The 19,980-nt window shown below is 39.9% G+C and overlaps 3 protein-coding genes across 6 annotated transcripts in view; all 3 read right to left on the bottom strand.

Annotated features, from left to right (window-relative positions):
- Positions 1-112: 112 nt before the first annotated feature.
- On the bottom strand, positions 113-7,033 carry LOC141795619 (peroxisomal N(1)-acetyl-spermine/spermidine oxidase-like). 2 transcript variants are annotated; one of them, XM_074676580.1, is made up of 10 exons: positions 6,769-7,031; positions 5,797-5,973; positions 4,756-4,886; positions 4,489-4,676; positions 4,139-4,320; positions 3,883-4,052; positions 2,220-2,305; positions 2,016-2,128; positions 1,743-1,897; positions 113-953 (listed from the first exon to the last, which is right to left on the bottom strand). In XM_074676580.1, the coding sequence occupies exons 1-10, from the start codon at positions 6,908-6,910 to the stop codon at positions 807-809; spliced, it is 1,491 nt and encodes a 496-aa protein (XP_074532681.1). In that variant the 5' UTR covers positions 6,911-7,031; the 3' UTR covers positions 113-806. The 2 variants fall into 2 exon arrangements, with proteins under 2 accessions (XP_074532681.1, XP_074532682.1); XM_074676581.1 differs by lacking the exon at positions 113-953 and adding an exon at positions 1,188-1,624 and having other exon boundaries at positions 6,769-7,033.
- Positions 7,034-7,724: 691 nt separating this feature from the next.
- LOC141795135 (peroxisomal N(1)-acetyl-spermine/spermidine oxidase-like) lies at positions 7,725-15,356 on the bottom strand. 3 transcript variants are annotated; one of them, XM_074675912.1, is made up of 10 exons: positions 15,130-15,356; positions 14,838-15,028; positions 13,212-13,388; positions 12,818-12,948; positions 12,545-12,732; positions 12,185-12,366; positions 9,214-9,383; positions 8,923-9,139; positions 8,651-8,805; positions 7,725-8,552 (listed from the first exon to the last, which is right to left on the bottom strand). In XM_074675912.1, exons 2-10 carry the CDS (start codon positions 14,986-14,988, stop codon positions 8,385-8,387), a joined length of 1,539 nt encoding a protein of 512 aa, XP_074532013.1. In that variant the 5' UTR covers positions 14,989-15,028; positions 15,130-15,356; the 3' UTR covers positions 7,725-8,384. The 3 variants fall into 3 exon arrangements, with proteins under 3 accessions (XP_074532013.1, XP_074532012.1, XP_074532011.1); XM_074675911.1 differs by having other exon boundaries at positions 14,838-15,056; XM_074675910.1 differs by having other exon boundaries at positions 14,838-15,356.
- Positions 15,357-17,722: 2,366 nt separating this feature from the next.
- Positions 17,723-19,980, bottom strand: part of rassf4a (Ras association domain family member 4a) — a 37,602-nt gene continuing 35,344 nt past the window's right edge. The window contains exons 10-11 of the mRNA XM_074676624.1: positions 19,504-19,601; positions 17,723-18,172 (exon numbers count right to left, since the gene is read on the bottom strand). Of these exons, the coding sequence (XP_074532725.1) occupies positions 18,103-18,172; positions 19,504-19,601 (168 nt within the window). The 3' untranslated portion in view covers positions 17,723-18,102. The remainder of the gene's footprint in view (positions 18,173-19,503; positions 19,602-19,980) is intronic.

Genomic DNA, 19,980 nt, shown 5'->3' on the forward strand with positions numbered 1-19,980 from the left:
TTAAAGTAAATTAAGCCCCAAAGTTAAAAATAAATAAAAATAAATTGAATAAAATTAAAGCTTATGGAACATGTTTGGTCAGACTCATGTTTAATAATCACACACCACACTTCTCCAATAAAAGGCAAAATCAGAGGAATCATCACAAGAGCAAAAAAAAATTATTATATAGGACAATTGAACCTTTATTCACGTGAAAAAAATATGCAAATTAGTGCAAAAATATTTACTTGTCAAATATAGGTAGAACATTTTACATTTTATCAACACACTTTGCAAATTTATTGATTAAATATGTTTTTTTGCAAATAATATGACAGCAAAAATAATTTCTAAAAAATATAAAGAAATAATTAATAATTCAATTATATAATTTGTGTTACATTAAAAGTAAAAGTTCAGTTTTGATTCAATACATTTGACCCCACAGCATCATTTCAGTCCCTTCATTTCAACAGCTGAGGATTTTACGCTGAATTTTAAAAAGCTGCCGCCGAACAACCCCTCTAATTCACTCTGAAATCATATCCTGAAGTAGTGTCATATTTTAGCTCCAAATCAGAAACATAAACACGGATAAAGTGAATAAAAAAGCAAAGACAAGTTGTTCAATGTGATAACAGGTCAGACAGTTTGACATCAGGTCACTGAAAGTCTTTAAGTTTTTAGCTGTTTGAATCATTAATATTCTTGCAATGCGTCAGATTCTCTTAAGATTAGAATCACCACACTGTGAAAAAAAGGCAGTTTAATTGTTTAAAATGCGAGTGTTGTAGGTTTGTTGTGGTTAAAAGCAGCATGTTTCATCAAAGGTTCGACTTGGGCACAGACTGTTGGACGGAGTAATGAGAGATGAGCCGCTCAGCTTCTCTCCACCCGCTGAGGACAGCCCCATGGACGGTGGAGTAGTAGAAAGGATGAGTGGCTTCTCCTGCAAACAAAACCTGCAGGGGCTAAAACAGAACCAGTGGTTAGAGCTCAGAGTCTTCATTCATCTGAATGAATAGAAGAAGAATAGAATAGAATATTCTTTTATTGATCCCCCTTGGGGGAATTTTTTTTTGCCACAGCAGCTCACGAAAAAAACAAAGTGCAGTAATGCGATAACAATAAAAAATAGAATATGAGAATATAAAATTAGAAATTTGAAGAAATATGAAGAAATAAAGAAATATAGAAAAGTAGAAAAAATATTACTATTTACATATTTATATTGGAGCAATATATACAAAGATTGTTTTTTTTTACAGTGAAAATTTACAATGAGAACTGGTACGGAGTGCACAGGACATGTATTTATTGAATGTTTGATGTCATACTGGTGAGGGTTCAGGTGTGTGTGTAATAAAGTCTTATTGCAGAAGGGAGGAATGACCTGCGGTAGCGCTCTGTCTTGCAGGGTGGGAGTCTGAGTCTGCTGCTGAAGGAGCTACTCAAGTCCCCCACAGTCTCATGTGTGGGTGAGAGGGATTGTCCATAATGGATGTAAGTTTTGTCAGCATCCTCCTCTCACCCACCTCCTCCAGGGAGTCTAGGGAGCAGTCCAGGACAGAACCAGCCCTCCTGACCAGTCTGTTCAGTCTCTTTCTGTCCCTCTCTGTACTCCCCGCTCCCCAGCAGACCACTGCATAGAAAAGTGCAGAAGCCACCACAGAGTCGTAAAAAGTCCTGAGCAGAGTCCTGCACACTCCAAAAGACCTCAGTCTGAGTGAGTGTGAGATGGTGTGTGTGCTCTGTGGTACCTGTGCAGGTGATCCTTTGGTCGGCAGAGGCTCCATCATGTTCTCCAGGTCCTGAGCTGAGCAGAGCTTCCCTGGGAAACTGTAGGATCCGCACGTCCAGGGGTCATGAAACCACTGAGAGCACAGGATCCTCTTCGGGGTGATGGTTGGATTTCCTGAACACACACAGTACACACACAGTCCTCTACCAGGCTCTCTGAGATCCTGACCCAGTGAGATATTAACCACCTCTTAATGGAGGAGAATCGCTGCCTAATGTTCGTGTCGACTGACCTGTGAACCTGCGCACCACTTGTGTGATGCAGTGTGTGACTTCTTGTTCAGACAGCGTCTCCATGTATTCCGACTCATGGCCGGCAATCCAGCCACACAGAGCATGGCCGTACCTGGAGGGTAAAGAGCATCTTCAGTTAATGTTTGATCTACATTTATTCTCAGTTTAAAACAAATCCCTTTCCGTGTTAGACGATCCCTGACCTCTCAGTGGGTTTGAGGACAGTGAAGCCGAAAAGCTTCTTCACCCAGGATCTCTCTATGTCTGACACCTGGTCCACCACTTCATCCTAAACATGAGAAGAGACAATGACATAAACACTTAGGATGTTTACATGAATGCAGCAGCCTGGTTAAAGTCATAGCTCACTTTGATAGATGGCGCTGTCTTTTTTTGGTAAGTGAAGCTGCATGCGTATCAAACTAGCTTCACTGTGTGCCATGGTGTTTGTTCGTTGTGTTGGAGCACAGTGACCCTATCTATCACAGTCATCTACTTCCTCGTTTAGCTGAACTCCTGAACTGCCTACTCATATGAAATCCAACCACTGTCTGATAGTGATCACATTACCTTGGTGTGCCAATCGAGCTGTGCTTTGTCTGATTTTGGTTTGACTGAGCTGTTAACATGTATTTCAACAGTCCGATCTTGCAATGACTAATCCCATTTCTTGAGCTGCATGTAAACGCACAGACAGGCTGACTCTGAATAAATGATGGATGATCTAACAACTCCCTAAAAGTGAAGCTAAAAATATGAAATAAAATGAGCACTTACACAAGAGTCAAAGAACTTTCATAGCTGTGAGAGTCTGCTAAAAATTAGAGAAACTGTTTCCCTTCAGACTGACTGGAGCAGGGGTGGCCAACCTGCGGCTTGTGAGCTGCATGTGGCTTTTTGATTCATTCATAATATATATATATATATATATATATATATATATATATATATATATATATATATATATATATATATATATATATATATAAATATTTATATATATATATATATATATATATATATATATATATATATATATATATATATATATATATATATATATATATATATAGTTGAATCAATCTTAAGTGTTCATATACTGATGCCAACGTCTGGGATGGATCAGTGTTGGGTGATGAGATTGATACTTAAGTTTCAGTTTCTCTTCTCTACATGTACTCCACTTAATTGCTTATGTGCTCATAGGTATTTACATAGATAGATAGATAGATAGATAGATAGATAGATAGATAGATAGATAGATAGATAGATAGATAGATAGATGGATGGATAAATTGAACTTTGTCCATTGAAGAACAAAAAATACATTTGTCTTTGACACGGCTCCAACTACAAATTTAAACACGCTCACAAACAATAAATCCAGTTTTGAAATTTGGAAACATACTGATTTTCATTTTGTGTCATTTAGTTTTTGTGCAAGAGGAAGTGCGTTTGTTAGACCACATGTGTGATGTTGCTCTTTGTCTCCTGTTGGTTGGCCACCCCTGGCCTGGAGGGATCATTGCGAAATACTTTTGGGGTTTTTTTACTTTTCTTTTGTAAAAGGGGCAGGGAGTTATTCTCCATCATATTCTTATATTTTCTTCAATTTTTTATGACAGATTTTCTAATTTTAATTCTTGTTTTTATCACTAATTATGTGACTGGATTTTGTTGGTTGTATTTTATTGCTTATAATTTATTACAGCAGATTACCAACCCTGGACCATGATATTTATTTTGTGTAACAAAGGTTATCTGCCTCAGTGAGAAAAGGCTTTATCACCATCTGATTCCAGGTTATCAAACATCATTTATGAGCTGTAATAGACTCCAGCGTCTACACGCACCCATTCATCTCACCTCATCGTCCCACACCAGGAAAATGGCCCCGCAGTCCTCATCCCACCACGGTGAGTCAAACTCCACAAATATCTTATTGTTTGTGCCAAAGCCGAGTCTCTGGACGGAGTGCAGCTTGTGCAGAGGCAGAGGAGGACAGAACAGGGCTGAGTGGTGCTTCTTCAGGTAGCCTTAGAAAACAAAACAAGCAGGGGAGGTGAGCTCAGTGCTAAATAAAGAGAGTTTATACTGCTGATGATGAAGCATCTGATCCTACCTAAAGGTACAGTGACGATAACGTGATCAGCAGCGATCTTTTCCCCGTCATCACACTCCACCATCACAGGCTTTTCTGTCCTCTCCGCGTCGTTCCAGTGGACGCAGCTCACAGGCCGATTGTAGGTCACCAGATCAGGAGGGAGCTCCGCCAACAGGTTTGTAATCAGGCCTTCATAGCCCCTGCAGGAGGAGGAAATAATGTCCAGATTAACCAAAAGCACAATTTGCACAAGGTGTGCCTTTTTATTGAAGCCACATCCCTCTCTTCTTAATAACCTGGGGAATCCAGCTTTTACGCAGTATTGATAAATCATCTGTTTGCATGTTTGGAAAAGCTGGAGCTTGTACCTGGGGAACGTGCAGTCCAGTCCAGGAAGGCACTTGTACAAACCAAAAGCCCCCAGGCCGACCTCATCCATGCTGTGAGTCCCGTTCACGCAGCACTGCTGCTTCAGAAGGTGGCTGATGGCACATAGCCTCAGAGACCTCGTCTTGGCATCCACATCCTTCCACTCCTCCACTGCTTGTTTTTGCACCTGTATGAGGAAAAGGCAGCTCTTCAGCCCTGTGGGATGCACAAACTGGTGGCTGGTGTCATTATTTAAGTCTGTGTACCCCTGAGCGGATGAAGTCTCCCACGCTGGCAGTGGGCTCTCCTCCTTTGGTTGCGAATTCTGAACTTTCTGTCAGCAGTTTATCAAACATCTCTCTGGCAGGATCCAGTTCTTCAAGCGTCAGCCTCTGACCTGCACATGACAGGAACACACCCAGAGGTTTGAACATTTGACATACATGTTGATTTGAGGTGTGTGTGGGAATGTGTGTTTTGGCTGGCATTAAAGAATGTAGTGTGAAACCTCTTCGTCTGCAGAAAAGGACGAAAATCTCCAAATTAGCTCTCTTGGCATTTACTGTGTTGAGTTCAAAGATTTTCTTGAGATTTTAGAGTTTTATGAACTGAAACTGATGGTGAAGCAGCTTTAAAGACAGAAGAGCAGAAGAAAGATTAACAGGAGAGATAGAGCATGAGCTAAAGGTTAAAACACAAGATTAAAGCTAAAATACGGTGTAAGGGCTAAAACAAAGGGTTAAAAGTTAATAGAGGCTACAGGCTAAAACACAGGCTAAGAGCTAAAACAAAAACTATAGGCTTAAGTGTGATCTCAAGGTTAAAACACAGGCTAAAAGCTAAAATACGGTGTAAGGGCTAAAACAAAGGGTTAAAAGTTAAAAGAGGCTACAGGCTAAAACACAGGCTGAAAGCAAAAAACAAAAACTATAGGCTTCAATGTGACCTCAAGGTTAAAACACAGGCTAAAAGCTAAAATACTGTCCAAGGGCTAAAAAAGTGCTAAAAGCTAAAACACGGGCTAAAGTATAAAACACAGGCTGAAAGCAAAAAAGAAAAGCCCAAGAAAAGACTCAAACTAAGATTAGCTGTATAAACATAACTTACAACAGAAAGACCTGTTGAACAGCTGTGTTCTTACCTGGCACTTCCTGCTGAAACTAAACCACCTGTATATCACACTGTGTCTAAATGAAACCAGACTCACTGTTTTTCTTAATTTGTCAAAGGTCACAGTGTAGCTGCTCCATATTAAGTCCTACTGTAGCTCAGTCTTAATGATATCTGGGATTTAAAAAATTCAATACCTGAACTGAGAAATATATTGGGAACCCAGGGAGGAATGCCCCCTATTTCTATCTCCTGGTTCTCTGGGATCAGGGCCTCTGGATCCAGGAGCCCGTACTGTCGGGCCAGACGAAACACTGGGTTCTCCTCACATGGTCCATGGATCCAGTTCGCCCCAATCTCGACTACTTTATCACCTTCAGAAAAAAAACATTAAAAAAAATATGATAACACATTATTTTTTATCTTATATTATTTTGATATTATCTGTTTTGCTGCTACTGGTTTATTTTATTGCATTCATAAGCACTTTGTCACTTAAAAAAAAATGCTATATAAATAAAGTATCATAAGTATCATAAATAAAGTATTCTTCAAGTATTATATATGGGGTCATTTTATGACCCTTTGAATAATGCAAGGCTGGCCTGAAGTATATTCAAATACATAAATAATCACACATTGGTTGATATGATTTTGATCATTGAACAGTGTCTTTGAGTTTTTGAAAAGCGCTATATGAATAAAACGTATTAGTGTTAATCATATTTGCTCAACCACTGACATGTTTACATTTTCTCTAGTGTCATAAAGTTATACAACAGAGTGGAAACATATGAATCTTGTGAGCGCCATTTTTTTTACCTAAAAAAAATTCTGTATATTCACCGATAAAACTTCAATATTAATATAAACTTTAATAGAACGCAAAAAAAGGTTTTACTTTGTTTGGACCCAGCCAAAATTGTTTAGTATCAAAACAATCATGGTTGACAAGAAGCCAAACAAAGTTTTAAAGGTCCTGATTGATCACCTGACCACAGGGGCCCCATGTGCCACCCTGTTTGACACGCCCCTGGTAGACTTTTGAAATAGGCTTCAATAATGAGCTTTTTAATTTTTTAAGAGTTGTTAATTATTTCCTAACGTCAAACATTATGCAAACTGCTGTTTAGTTGTGACAGTTTCTATCGTTGCAGATCTTCTCTCACCAAATCTGCCGGTTTTAACGCGTCCTCCGCTTCTTCCAGTCGCTTCCAGGATCCGCACATGATGAAACCCAGACTTGATCAGTTTGTGAGCGGCTGATATTCCCGCTATTCCGGATCCTATGATCACTATTCTGGAGTCCATAGTCACGGTACCGTGGGCCACAGCCGGAACCAGAGCGGGCTAGTTCTGCGATAGCGGTTTACTCCACTGGGAGGAAAATATGAGCTGCGCTTCCTTTAAGTGGAGATCGGTAACGAGGGGGAAAAAAATACTTCCGGTTGGAAGTTTCAAAATAATGGTCGTTTATAACGGTAGCAGGTAAATGGCTCTTCTTAGAAAAGTAAATGTGATCTGCACAATACGGCAGCCAGACCATAATTCTGTCGTCGTGACTCTAGAAAGGACAGGTTTAAGATGGGAAAAAATCGTACAAAATAAATAAATAAATAAAAATAAAAAAATTCACCGGAAGCAGGTAACGGTAAGACATTTATGCGGATGTTACAAAGGGATGTTAAGGGGGTTAAAAAAGTTTTATGCACCACCTTTTTATTCTTTTTCATCGCTGTCATTTAATTTTACACAAATCATTGATTCTTTATTTTATTTTACTTGTTGATGATAAACTGTTCCAAAAACGTAATTTAAAGACATAGACTTTATCGCAATTAAAATTATTTTATTTGGTAAATCTCATATTCACAAATGTAAACTAAATTTTTTCCCATGAATTGAAAAAAACAAAACGCACCCCTTGTTTTCTCCCCCTTTTTTTTAAGTTTTTTTTTTTTTTTAAATGACTCAAACTTTATTTAGATTACATATAAATTGATAGATACAGAAAAAGCATCAGAACAGTTGATCTTTTTAACAAATATCTTGGAGAAGATTTTTCTTTCAGCATCTAGAAATTGACATTTATTTTAATTTATTATTAACATTATTTATATGCCCCTTCTTTTTTTTCTTTTCTTTCATTTGTTTTCATTTGTATTTATGTGGAGCAAGTGTCTGTAATGTTGGTCTTTATTTATTGAGACCTGCTCAATAAAAGAAAAAAAGATGAAAAACTTGTTGGTGTCTTTTCTGAGGGAAAATGCTGCCATCTAGTGTCCTGTATGTGTCATGAAACCATACGTCAACAGAGTGTTAATCCCCCCTGGGGACCAGAGTTGCTCTGACAGAGGTCGTTAAGTTTATTTCTTACCGTAAGAACTCCCAGCATTAAAGTGGTATCTTTATTTCCTTTATTGCTCATAAAGTCATGAATCCTAATCAGCGTCAGATTTAATCACCTATAATGGAAGCAGGCCGTTTTAAACCACTCAGAGGTCTGTCCATGCAAACACTACAATCAGAGTTTGGAGGTAAAACAAACATATTCGCCCACTGTTTTCAACGTGTAATGTATTGACAAAGTATGAAAAAGCATGAATGTTGCATTGTCTGTTTCCCTGAGCTGCTGCAGGGTTGGGAAAAACTCTGTGCATGAAATGGTTTAAAATCATGTTGGTCTCGTCTCATTGACACAGAACAGGAAATAAAAACACAGTAAATCTAAAAAAATGTGCAAAGTAAATAATTCATAAAGTGACACCAGAACTGTGAAGTCTGTTCATCTGTGTGTGTCGGTCTCTTTTCTTTGTGGATGACGACAGGAAGTGAAGGAGGCGTAGTGACCGATGAGTCGATCAGCTTCCCTCCATCCTGTGAGCAGAGCTCCGTGGACCGTGGAGTAGAAGTGAGGATGAGTCGCCTCTCCGGCAAACAAGACCTGCAGGGGCTGAGACGAGCAGAGACAACACACACACACAGATTTTGATCCAGGTCATGTTTTCGGATGTTTTAACGTGTGTGTTTTCGTGTGATGAAGCGTGTTACCTGTGCTTGCGAATCCCCTGTGGGCAGAGGCTCCATCATGTTTTCTAGATCTTTGGCTGAGCAGCCGATCGCTGGGTGGCAGTACGATCCACACGTCCAGCGGTCTCTGAACCACTGAGTGAACAGGATCCTTTGTGGTGTTACAGACAGGTCGCCTGAAGACAAATGACCCAGGATCATTCAAATGTTTCCCAGCTTCACCTCACACTGACAAACTGGGTAAACTCTGCAGAAATTCATGTTTTCATGAGCTGAACAGCAGAAACAAACACCTGTGAATGTGTGGAAAAGCCCTGTGAGGGACGCTCTGACTTCCTGCTCTGTTAACGGCTCCAGATGCTCTGCCTCATGTCCTGCGATCCATCCGCACAGAACATGACTCGATGCCTCAGATGTTGGTGCCTTCTTCGCTTGTTTGAGCACAGTGAAAACCGACATCTTCCTAATCCAGGAGCTTTTTAAATCTGACACCTGGTCCACGACGTCCTCCTGGAGACACAAGAGCTTATTATCAAAAGATTACATTCATCAGTGGATCAGGGATTCACTCCTGGACCACAGACCTCGTCGTTCCACACCAGGTAGATGATCTCACAGTCAGCGTCCCACCACCGGGAACCAAACTCCACGTATATTTTGTTGCATGTTCCAAACCCCAGTCTGTGGATGGAGTTCAGCTTGTGTGTGGGCAGAGGCGGATTGAACAGAGCCGAGTGATGCTTCTTCAGGTAACCTGGAGAGAGAAAGATCAGGCTGCTGTGAGACCATTTACACTGAGCTCATTTTCCTTTTGTATCTGATGATGTTGGATCATGCAGCAGCTCTCTCTTCTTTTCATAACCTTTGTATTTGGAGTGGATCATTACTTTGTACAGTTCATTTGTTGGTCATGGACACCAAACTTTTTGTGGCTTCAGTGATATTTTTACTTCTTTTCTCCTGTGTTTGTCTGGAGATCCTACATGTAACCATGGCTGCATTGTTTACATGTGAAATCAACTGTTAGCAGCTTGTAGCATTTCAGTGCTAACTGGTGCAAGGCCAGATGTTTCCCACAAGGTGAGGAGAAGGAGGTGAGGATGACGTGCTGGTTCTCAGGTGTGAGCTAAGAAGTGACGACATGGACCTGTCCTTCCATCCATCGTTATTGGGAACGTAAGATCTATCTCCAATAAGATGGACGAGCTAGCTGTGCTAACCCAGCAACAGATGGAATACCAGAGGGCAGAGTAGCATCATGCTATTCACAGACATGGCTAACAGAGCTAACAGCAGACACCAACGCCACATGTGAAGAGCTTCACCTGCTGTGAGCAGACAGGATCCAGGAGACAGAGACTGAACAGACTGCTGAAGAAGCTCAGTCCTGGACCCTGTGGAGGTGGAGGCTGGCTGACTGGACAATGATGGACAAGCTGTCAGCATCTATTTTCTTATGGAGCTTTTTACACTTTCTATACACTTTCTTAATTTGGTTTTCTTGATTGCTGCTGTGGCTTCAATTTCGTTGTGCTTGTTACAATGACAATAAAGTTCTATTCTATTCTATTCTATTCTATTTTATTCTAGTAATGTTAAACTTTAGGATGTGATTTGTTTTCTAATAACTGGCTCCTCACACATTTTATTCTGCTTTGTTTTATCTTATCTTGTGCTTTTTAGGTTTCCTACTTTAATATCAGGGCAGGGACTACAGACAGAAACTAGCCTTTTGGCTAACTCTAGCATATTTACAGAAATGTTAATTAATATGCATTGTCCCTAGAGGTGTGTAAAAAATATTGATACAGCAATATATCCTGATACTTTGACCACAGATATCGATATTTTTGGAGAAATAAAGTTCATATTTTAGCTGAGTTGGAAGTGAACTACAACTTCCACACTTCCACTACAGCAGATGGCGCCAAAGAGCTACTACTCTATATGTTGCCAATAGATTGTATAGTAAATATCATCTCACAGTTTATTCAAATTTTTTAATTTCTAAACTTGATGATGTGGGTTTTTGTGTTTTCCTTGGTCCTTTTAATGTCGAGTAATATTTTAATTTACATATTCATCATCAACATTTCTTTCTTAGTTAACTGTGTAGAACAGTGGTCCCCTACCCCAGGGTCGTGGACCAGTACTGGTCCATCGGTCAATTGGTACCAGGCCGCACAAAAAAAAATAAAAATACTCAACTTACATAATTTCATTTTGATTTGTTATCCGATCCTGAATAATGTTTTATTCAAAAAATGACCAGATTCTCTCCGTCATACACGTCTATGACTCATTCTTGACGCCAAACCCGCCAAGCTAGCAAAATGGACAAAAAACAAACATCTTTAGAAAGTTTCTTTTGGCAGCGTAAAAGAGCCAGTGAGGAGACAGAATATTGGTCTGTCTGTGAAAATATTGTTTGGCATTAAACTGGACAGAGGCGCAAAAAAGGTTGGGGACCACTGGTGTGGACCACAATTTCCTCCAGCTGAACTCAGACAAAACTGAAACCATTGTCTGTGGCCCACAGAAACAAAGAGAAAGGGTTATCAGTCACCTTCAGACTCTCTCTCTAAATGTGAGTAACCAGGTCAGAAATCTAGGGGTGATATTGGACTCAGACCTGAACTTTAACAGCCACATCAAATCAATAACATCAGCGGCTTTTTACCATCTCAAAAACATTGCCAGGATTAAAGGAATAGTGTCTAAACCTGACTTAGAGAGACTGATCCACGTGTTTGTCTCCAGCAGGTTAGATTACTGTAATGGCCTGCTCACTGGACTCTCAAAACGAGCTGTAAGACAGCTGCAGTACATCCAGAACGCTGCTGCTCGGGTCCTGACCAGAACCAGGAAATACGACCATATAAGTCCAGTTCTCAGGTCTCTGCACTGGCTTCCTGTGGCTCAGAGAATAGACTTTAAAACAGCTCTGCTTCTTTACAAGTCCCTTCATGGTCTAGCACCAAAGTACATCTTGGACATGCTAGAACCATATGAACCAACTCGGTCTCTGAGAACCTCAGGGAGAGGTCTCCTGCTGGTGCCCAGAGTCAGGACTAAACACGGTGAGGCTTCATTCCAGTTTTATGCTCCTAAAATCTGGAACAGTCTGCCAGAAGATGTGAGACAGGCCTCAACTCTGGCAATGTTCAAAGCCCGGCTGAAAACAGTTCTGTTCAGCATAGCATACAACAACTGAAAGGATTTTATCTGCACTCTCCTCTTTTAATTTAATTAATCATTTTAATGTTTTATGATGTGATTTTATGCAATGATTTTATTTTGCCTATTGTGATTTTATTTTATGTTAGCTGTAAAGCACTTTGAATTGCCTTGTGTATGAATTGTGCTCTACAAATAAACTTGCCTTGCCTTGCCTTGGTGCAGAATATCGCAATATATCACAATATTATGATACATTGTGATATTATTGTATCGTGATGCGTATCGAGAGGTTCCTGCCAACACCCAGCCCTCATTCCTGTAAATCACATAATTAAACTGTGTTGAATCCAGTACAGAGTGTGTGCAGAGATCTACCTAAAGGCACAGTGACGATAACGTGATCAGCAGCGATCCTCTGCCCACCGTCACACTCCACTGTCACCGTGTTGGCTCTGCTCTCCGTATCGTTCCAGTGGATTCGCTGCACAGGTTGGTTGTAAGTCACCAAATCAGCAGGAAGTTCCTCCATCAGGTTTTTGACCAGGCCTTCAAAACCTCTGCACAGAGGAAAACAAAGAGTGTTTTATTTTCTGCATTAAATGTTTGGTATCTGTAGGTCAGGAATTCGGTGGTGGTTTATCTTAAATAAGTCTGATATCATCAACCAGGTGGTGACAGAACAGCACCACCCTTGGTTTACAGTGGAGGCAGTTGAGGAGATGGTGGAGTACAAACCCTGGGATTGTGCAGTCCAGTCCAGGCAGGCTCTTGTACATAGAAAACCCCAGCAGGTCAATATTTTCCATGGTGTGCGTTGCGCTGCTGCAGCACTCGCCTTTCAGCACGGCGCTGACGGCGCACAGCAGCTGCTCCCGGGTGGTCCGCTCTTTGTTTCCCCACCTCTCTGCGGCTCGTTTTCGGGCCTGTACACAGAGATGAAAGATAAACAGCTTTTAATTTGACTGGTTTTAGTTCAGCATCCGATCCCAGCTATTACAGAGTGTTTACCTCTGACTTAATGAACTGTCCCACGCTTCGCCAGGAGTTTCCTTCATTAACCCTGAGTTGTGACGAATCATCGATTAGCTCGTTAAATAAGTCCAGAGCAGGACTCATTTCTTCAGCACTCAGCTTCTGACCTGAGGGACACACAAGGTGATATTAAACCAAAACTCTACACACAACGCAGGATAAACACAGCAAGTAGTGAGAATAACAAAGTCACCCCTACAGTCCAATCAGAGTTTGTGTTTTAAAAAAATACCCATGAAAATCAAATTTTGACCAAATTAACACCATTAAAAACCACCAATTAACCCTTAAAAAACAACAATCAGAGCTGCTCTTCTGTGATTCTGTTTTCTGAGGATTTAAATATTCATGATGGAAAAGTTTCGGGAACCTGAGCTGCTGAAAAAGTTTGAGACCCAGGGTGGACGCTCATCGATGTCCATGGCCTGGTTTTCTGGATTTGCAGCTTCTGGATCCAGGAGGCCATAATCCCGAGCCAGACAGAACAGTGGGTTTTCCTCTGATGGACCGTGGATATAACTCGCACCTATTTCTGTGATGGTATCACCTGAAGTGAAAACAGGGACAGAAACAGGAGAATTATGAGTACATTCAACTTCTTTTAAAGGTCCCATATTCTGCAAAAATCACTTTATTAAGTCTTTTAGTGAAATGTGTGGGTCTTTGTCTTTCCTCCCAGCCCACAAAATGTGATATTTAATGACCAAACCTGTTCTTAGTAGAGCTTGTGAATGTAAAATCCTGACCTAAAACCAGCTGTTTGAAGAGCCATCACTGCTCTGTTTCTGGCTGTAAACAGCCACATAGCTCCATGCTCAAGCTTCCCATCTCTGAAGAAGACAGACTAAGTGTCTAGAGTTCATTTATCAGGAAATGTTCCAGCTACACTCAGTAAAACTGAGCATGTGTGTGCTAGTCACTTCACGGCCGACTGCTTTTCCAACTTTGGACAGTCCAACAGAGGGCTAGCCAATAGACTGGTCCTGAATCCAGGCCCATTACCAACCATCCTCCAACAAACCTGGGACCCTGGAAATGTGAGTATTTTAAATGCTGTGTGCTGTGGAGCAGATGGAAGAGCTTTTCCTCAGTGTCCCCCCTGTCTCTGTGTTAGCTTCAGGATGCTAACTTTAGCTGCAGTTAGCCTGTTGTTTTAGCCTGTAATGTTACGGTAAAGGAGCTTCTCTGTTTTCTAAACATTGTGCACTCGGAGCTCGTGGCGCCGCTCTCAGTGACGTGGAAGAGCGGGGCGGTATCAGCGGTGGCTCATTTACATATGAAGGCTACGCCCACTAAATCAGAGCGTTCTGAACAGAGGGGCTATGAGAGCCTGGAAACAATGCTGCTGTGCTTGATTTATTGGCTTTTTGGACCAAAACATGTTACTACCATTTCATGAAGACATCAATGATCCAGATTAAACTGCAGGAAAGGAGCAGGAGATGGGAACTTTAAAGACAAGTATAAAAAATCTGGAAGAAGAGAAAAGTTACATGTATTGAGACATTATTCTAGTATTAAGAAACTGGATGTGCATCATTTTTCTTGTTCCATTAGCAGATATTTTATCACTTATTACAAGCAATTCAGACATCATTTGGTCTTTAAAAAACTTAAAACAAGACATTTTCTTGGACTGATTGGATGAATGTGGCTCATATTGAGTGGAATAAGATTTTTTTTTTTAACTAAAAATAAGACAAAAGCAGTTGCTAAGATTTCTGTATTTTGCAGTAAGTATTGTTTCAAAGGCGAAAAGTACCCAACCCTGACCCAGTGAAAGTAGACACAAGAATTTATTCTGAAAAAAGAATAAAAATAAAAATAGAAATGTGGGGAAATAGGGCCTAATTTTAAGTGAAATGAAGTTTTAGAAAGGGGGACCATAGGGCTGTGGGACCATCGGGTTGTGGGACCTTAGATCTGACCCCAGCTGCTGCACCCTGACCCAGTCCAGTGAAAGTGAAAGTAAAACACGGAGCGTGGATCTTCTCACCCAGTCTGTCTGTTTTAATCCGTCCTCCACATCTTGAGGTCGCCTCCAGTATCCTCACATTCTGGAAACCAGCGTGGATGAGTCTGTGAGCAGCTGATATTCCTGATATCCCACAGCCGATAATCACAATCCTCGCTCCTCGATCAGCCATGCTCGCCCTGAGTGCGCCACCTGTCGGTTTCCCCGGAGCTCTGCAGACGAGCTACACCTCAGGGCTCACTAAGCGGTTACACAACGTCTTAATGAGTCTTTCTGGTCTACTGTCCTGGGACTTACATGTTATTATTCTTACCTTTGGACATGAACTCTGATAAGAGTAAAGAATAACAGCCCACTTCCCTGAATAGACCTGACCCGTTGTTTCTGGGTGCGGTGCGTTTAGGATTTTATCAATGAGACCAGAATCACCGTCATATTTTTGTTTTTTGTTTTTTGTTTTTCCTTCCACAGGACTTTTTTAAGCACCTCAGTACATTTTTCATCACATATCGACAGCCCCGCTGTGACCTGTAGCGGAGAGGCTAAATAGTCGAAGAGATCGAGATGCGCGCCTATTAGGACAGTTAAGGTACGGGTGCTGAAGCAGCCCAAAAGGACAACGCAAAGCAGAAAAAATTTCATTGAGTGTTTTCATAGACACAAAAATCACAAGTGGAAATGGACATGGATACATTTCATTTTCTCCTACCGCTTTAGAGTCAGTGTTACTGAAATCTAGCAGGTGTCCATCTCCTATAACTCAGAAACATACAGTCATCAAAGGAAAACAGAGTAAAAATGTCTGGATACATCTAAGATCTAAAATGACCATAGACGGTAATTTGCTTTCTGTGTTTGTTGACAAAGACTTTTACTACACACGCAAAACATAATAATTATAATATTAATTATGATAACAATAATAATCTAGGAAAAATAAGTGAGTGTTAAAGGTAAATTTGCGTTTTTCTTTAATTTTCTCATAAAGTGTGTCATACAATAACATTACATGCAGTTTGGTCACATTAGGGTAATCCTAATTAGGATAGCAGTTTTAGTTTTAGTTTTAGTTTGTAAATCATAAATAAACAGATAATTAAAAAAATGAAATAATATGATTATTAAAAAAAAAAAGACAGGATACTTAAATTAATAATAATAATAATAATAATAATAATAATAATAATAATAATAATAATAATAATAAACTCCTAATTTTTTTTTGCACCATTTAAACAACTTCAGTTTCTTTCCAAAACATGTACCAGGTCTTATGTTGGTGTGTTAATGATTTACTGTTCTTACAGTACATACTGCTAATATACTGACCGTAGATACTGACATGAGATGGGGCTGCTACTGGAAAAAAACTGAAATCTTATCAAGTGTTGTTGTCTGATTTTTAGCAGAAAATGTCTCTTTAGACTTAAAATAAGCCAAATTCACCTGATCAAGAGAAAAGTTAAGAGAAAATTTGCTTGAAACTAGAATAAAATCTTAAAACAAGAGATTTTTCTGGACTGATCATTTGACTGACTTGTCTTTCCATTTTTTTGCAGTGTAGAAACCAGGCAAGTAACATTGTACTGAGTCATGAAAACCAGCTGTCACACAGAGCCTAAAATACCAACCATGTGGTGAATCTATGATGACACAAATGACACAAACAGAGGCTGGTTCTTCATTTCACAATCTCACTGTTTGTGGCCTCTCTTTAAAAATAAAAATAAATAAATAAATAAATAAATAAATAAATAAATAAATAATAAATTAAAAAAAGAAAGAAAGAAAGAAATCAGCTTACAAATAAAAATAGATACACCTTACCTGGTTTACTTTAGGCCCTTTCCAGATAAAACAGTTGAGTGAAAAACTAAGCGACAGACTGAAGGTTGAGAGTGAGTTTTTGTTGACACTTCAAATTTTCTAGATAAAGTAGAAAAACAAAACAGTTTTTAAAGTGTTGGCGCAGACTGAAGCGGGTCAAGGCTGCCATGACAAATCTGATATTTATTCTTCATAATGTGAACGTTCATCATTCTTATTCTCAGAAGCTTAAAAGATGTGATGTGTTAAAACCACCAGCATCATGTTTTACCAGCAGTGGGCGCTAACTCCCCACCCTGTACTGTTGAGTGAGGTGTTAATGTGGAGTCCAGTCCTGTTTTAACTCTTCAGTGTTTTTGAAATCAGCCTTAGTGACATTGAGTCATTGGAGTATAATTTTAAAGCAGATAGAAAGGAAGCAAGAAAACTGACATTAATCACAGGTTTGGACTGATTCAGTGATTTTCAGTGTGTTTGCCTTTATCTAATTATTATTTGACAGCTTTTGTGATCTTTGCATCAAAGTTATGGCTTCAAATATCCTTCTTGTGGTGGACTAGTTTCTGATGCAGGCAGATTCTGCAAACAACAAGCAAAAATAGTTGATCGGTCTTTTAAATTTAGGTTTTTTTTCTCTCTTCCTGTGGGACAGAGATATGTGTGTGTGTGTGTGCCTTTAAGTGGGAGGCTCCATTTTTTATCATTATTAGTTTTATCTGATTAATCAAATAATATTGTTCAGCTGACTCTGAGTCAGTGTTTAAGGTCAAGGCTGATACAACAGAGTTTCTGTTTGTTTAACTGTGGGAAAAAAGGAACAGCCCTCTCTCAGGATACCACCATTGTGTAATGTGGATAGGCACATACACACTCACAAATAAACACACACACTCACACACACACAGAGCTCATGGGAACGGGTTGGCACAGAGGGTCGCTCAGTAAAACAATGCTAATCTGCGCTCCGGTCTCAGTGGAAGAACAGGAAGTAATAAAAAACACTGTTTTCTTTGTGGGAAGAGGGAGCTGGTGTTGTGTTTGGTGTCAGCACAGATTGAACAGCGTTTAAAGAAGGCCACAGTAAAATTGATTTATTACATAAAAAGGTCCAAGTCTTAGAAAACATCATGAAAAAACAGTCCGTATAAATATTCACAGCAGGAAGAGTCTGTGGATGTATTAACAGCAGATATCAAAGCAGTGATAAACTTCTTACATTAACAAACTGGTTTAAAAACTGGTTCAAAGTCAGAAAAGTAGAAGCACATTGGTTTCTGATATGGTTCTGTTGCAGCCTTAACTTTAACTTTTTACCTTCACCTGTACATTCACTACAGTGTTTGGAGATCTTACAGCTTTAATCAACATTCATTAGTGTTGTTTCCACGCATACACACACTCATACACACACTCAGAGAGACATTAACCAACCCCCATCAGGACATGAAACCACACACACTCATACTCTGTCACTGGTCAGAGCTTTGCCTTCCAGCTGATGCTGAATCATAGACTTCAGAGCGCTGTACCTGCAGAGGTGAAAAAACACACGTTATGTGCATGGATCAGCAGAGAGCATGGATTCTTCAAGTAAAGCTGCACCCCCTGTGGCCTTAAAGGGTACTGCAGTGGAGTAGTGAGCCATTATTTACAATGAATACACATTCATTTAAAAAAATAGTGAAAATTTACAGTTATTTTGTTGTGTTAAATGCTTTGTTTTGTGTGGATGGATTGTTTATTTTTACTGTCTATGTGTTGGACAATTTAAACACAGAATCACACATGAAAATTAACGCTGCTTGCCTCGTCTCTCATGCTAGTTTGACCTCCACTGTGAAAGTTTCACCCCTTTCTGACCCTCTTAGAAGTTTCTCCCGCTTGGTCACATGACCAGCTGCATGGAACCATCATTCATTGTGACATCATCACCAACTGCTGCCCTCCCAGAAGTGAAATGGACTGATGTTTTGAAACGTCTCCTCATAGATGCCACAATTTTGACCAAATCTCTTTGAAAGCAGAAAGATATTTAGTAGTAAATTTTGTCAGGAATCCACCCATGTCATTTATAAAGCTGTACTACTTTTAAATTTTTGTGTAGAGGCCTAACTGCTGCGACTTGTCTGGACCTGGATCCTCCTCTCCCATTCATTCTAATAGGGGGAGCTGAAAGGGTTTCTTAGGGATTCCTAAGGGGGCTCATCATTTGAAAACCATTTGAGAAACAACAAATTCCTGCACAGCTTTTGTAAAGCAGGGTCCCCTCTGTCATATGAGCAAATTTCAAGCAGATACCATTTACGGCCTAGGAGAAGATCATTTTTGTTTAAGGCCCAAAATTGTCGCCAAATTTTATTTCAAAGGCAAATTGCCGGCTTCCTGTTTGAGATAGGTCAGGGGTGTCTGCATACAATTTGTGCGTCTCAATGAGGCGAACATGTTGACGTTGGTTTGATCTCTCTATGACATTCCTACTGCCATTGAGAGCCGTTTTAGTGTGCCTAGGTGGCGCTAGAGTTTAAATTTTGGGCCAAATCTGAGGTGTGTGCCAATTTTGATGAGTATTTTCTAATACAAGATACATCTTTGATAACTGTTATCATCTTAAAAGTTTGTTTTACATCATTATAAAATACACAGAGTTGTCCTAATGTGGAGATGGCGCTCAAAGGGGCAAGCGACTGCTTCAGTGTGTAACATATGCTGGACGTATACTGGGGAGGACTAGTAACCCTAACCCTAAGGCTAGTAGTGTCACATTTCAAAACTTTTAATCTCACAGACAGACACTTCACGAATAAAGACTTTATCAGAGGTCTGTAACTTTGTTTGCTAACTCCAGAAACTTTTGACTCACTTTTTGGTGAGTTTGTTTATCTCCCGCTCTTCTTCCTCTTTCAGTTTCTCCACGAAGCTGTCCAAGACGGGAATCTCGAACTTTATGTACTGGGCGACCTGGAACAAAGACGATTGAAACAGAAAACATGAATGAGCTGCACCTGTTCCTGTAGACACATCAAAATGCTTAGATAGAGAAAAAACAGGGGATGGAGAAAGCTCACATCAGTTAACCACCGTTAGCTGGTAGCTGCCCTGTTAATCTGAATAATCCAACATAATTTACTGCCCTGAAATTACAGCACGATTACAAAGTAGGTCCAATTAAAAAAGCAGAGAGCTTTATCTTTGGATAATCCACAGTAACACTGTGTTCGTTTCTTTGTAAGAAACAATACTGATGACAAGTTTAGAGCTAATCTTTTAAGAAGTTCAGACTTCTGTTCACCTCCATTGTGTTGGGATTTATAAACTCCAGAGAAAAACTAAACCCTGA

Source organism: Halichoeres trimaculatus, unplaced genomic scaffold (assembly GCF_033239565.1).
Source record: "Halichoeres trimaculatus isolate MK-OKI-2021-1 unplaced genomic scaffold, fHalTri1.1 fHalTri1_scaffold_8, whole genome shotgun sequence".
NCBI classification, from domain to species: domain Eukaryota; kingdom Metazoa; phylum Chordata; class Actinopteri; order Labriformes; family Labridae; genus Halichoeres; species Halichoeres trimaculatus.

What these genes read in the sequence shown, in the direction of transcription:
- LOC141795619 (XM_074676580.1), bottom strand. Translation starts at nt 6,910, where the DNA reads ATGGACTCCAGAATAGTGATCATAGGATCCGGAATAGCGGGAATATCA. An exon ending in GAGACTTCATCCGCTCAGGG is followed by an intron (nt 4,677 to 4,755) that starts GTACACAGACTT and finishes TTCCTCATACAG; the next exon opens with GTGCAAAAACAAGCAGTGGA. An exon ending in TCCTGGTGTGGGACGATGAG is followed by an intron (nt 2,306 to 3,882) that starts GTGAGATGAATG and finishes TCTCATGTTTAG; the next exon opens with GATGAAGTGGTGGACCAGGT.
- LOC141795135 (XM_074675912.1), bottom strand. Translation starts at nt 14,988, where the DNA reads ATGGCTGATCGAGGAGCGAGGATTGTGATTATCGGCTGTGGGATATCA. An exon ending in GACAGTTCATTAAGTCAGAG is followed by an intron (nt 12,733 to 12,817) that starts GTAAACACTCTG and finishes CTCTGTGTACAG; the next exon opens with GCCCGAAAACGAGCCGCAGA. An exon ending in CTGGACTGCACAATCCCAGG is followed by an intron (nt 12,367 to 12,544) that starts GTTTGTACTCCA and finishes TCCTCTGTGCAG; the next exon opens with AGGTTTTGAAGGCCTGGTCA.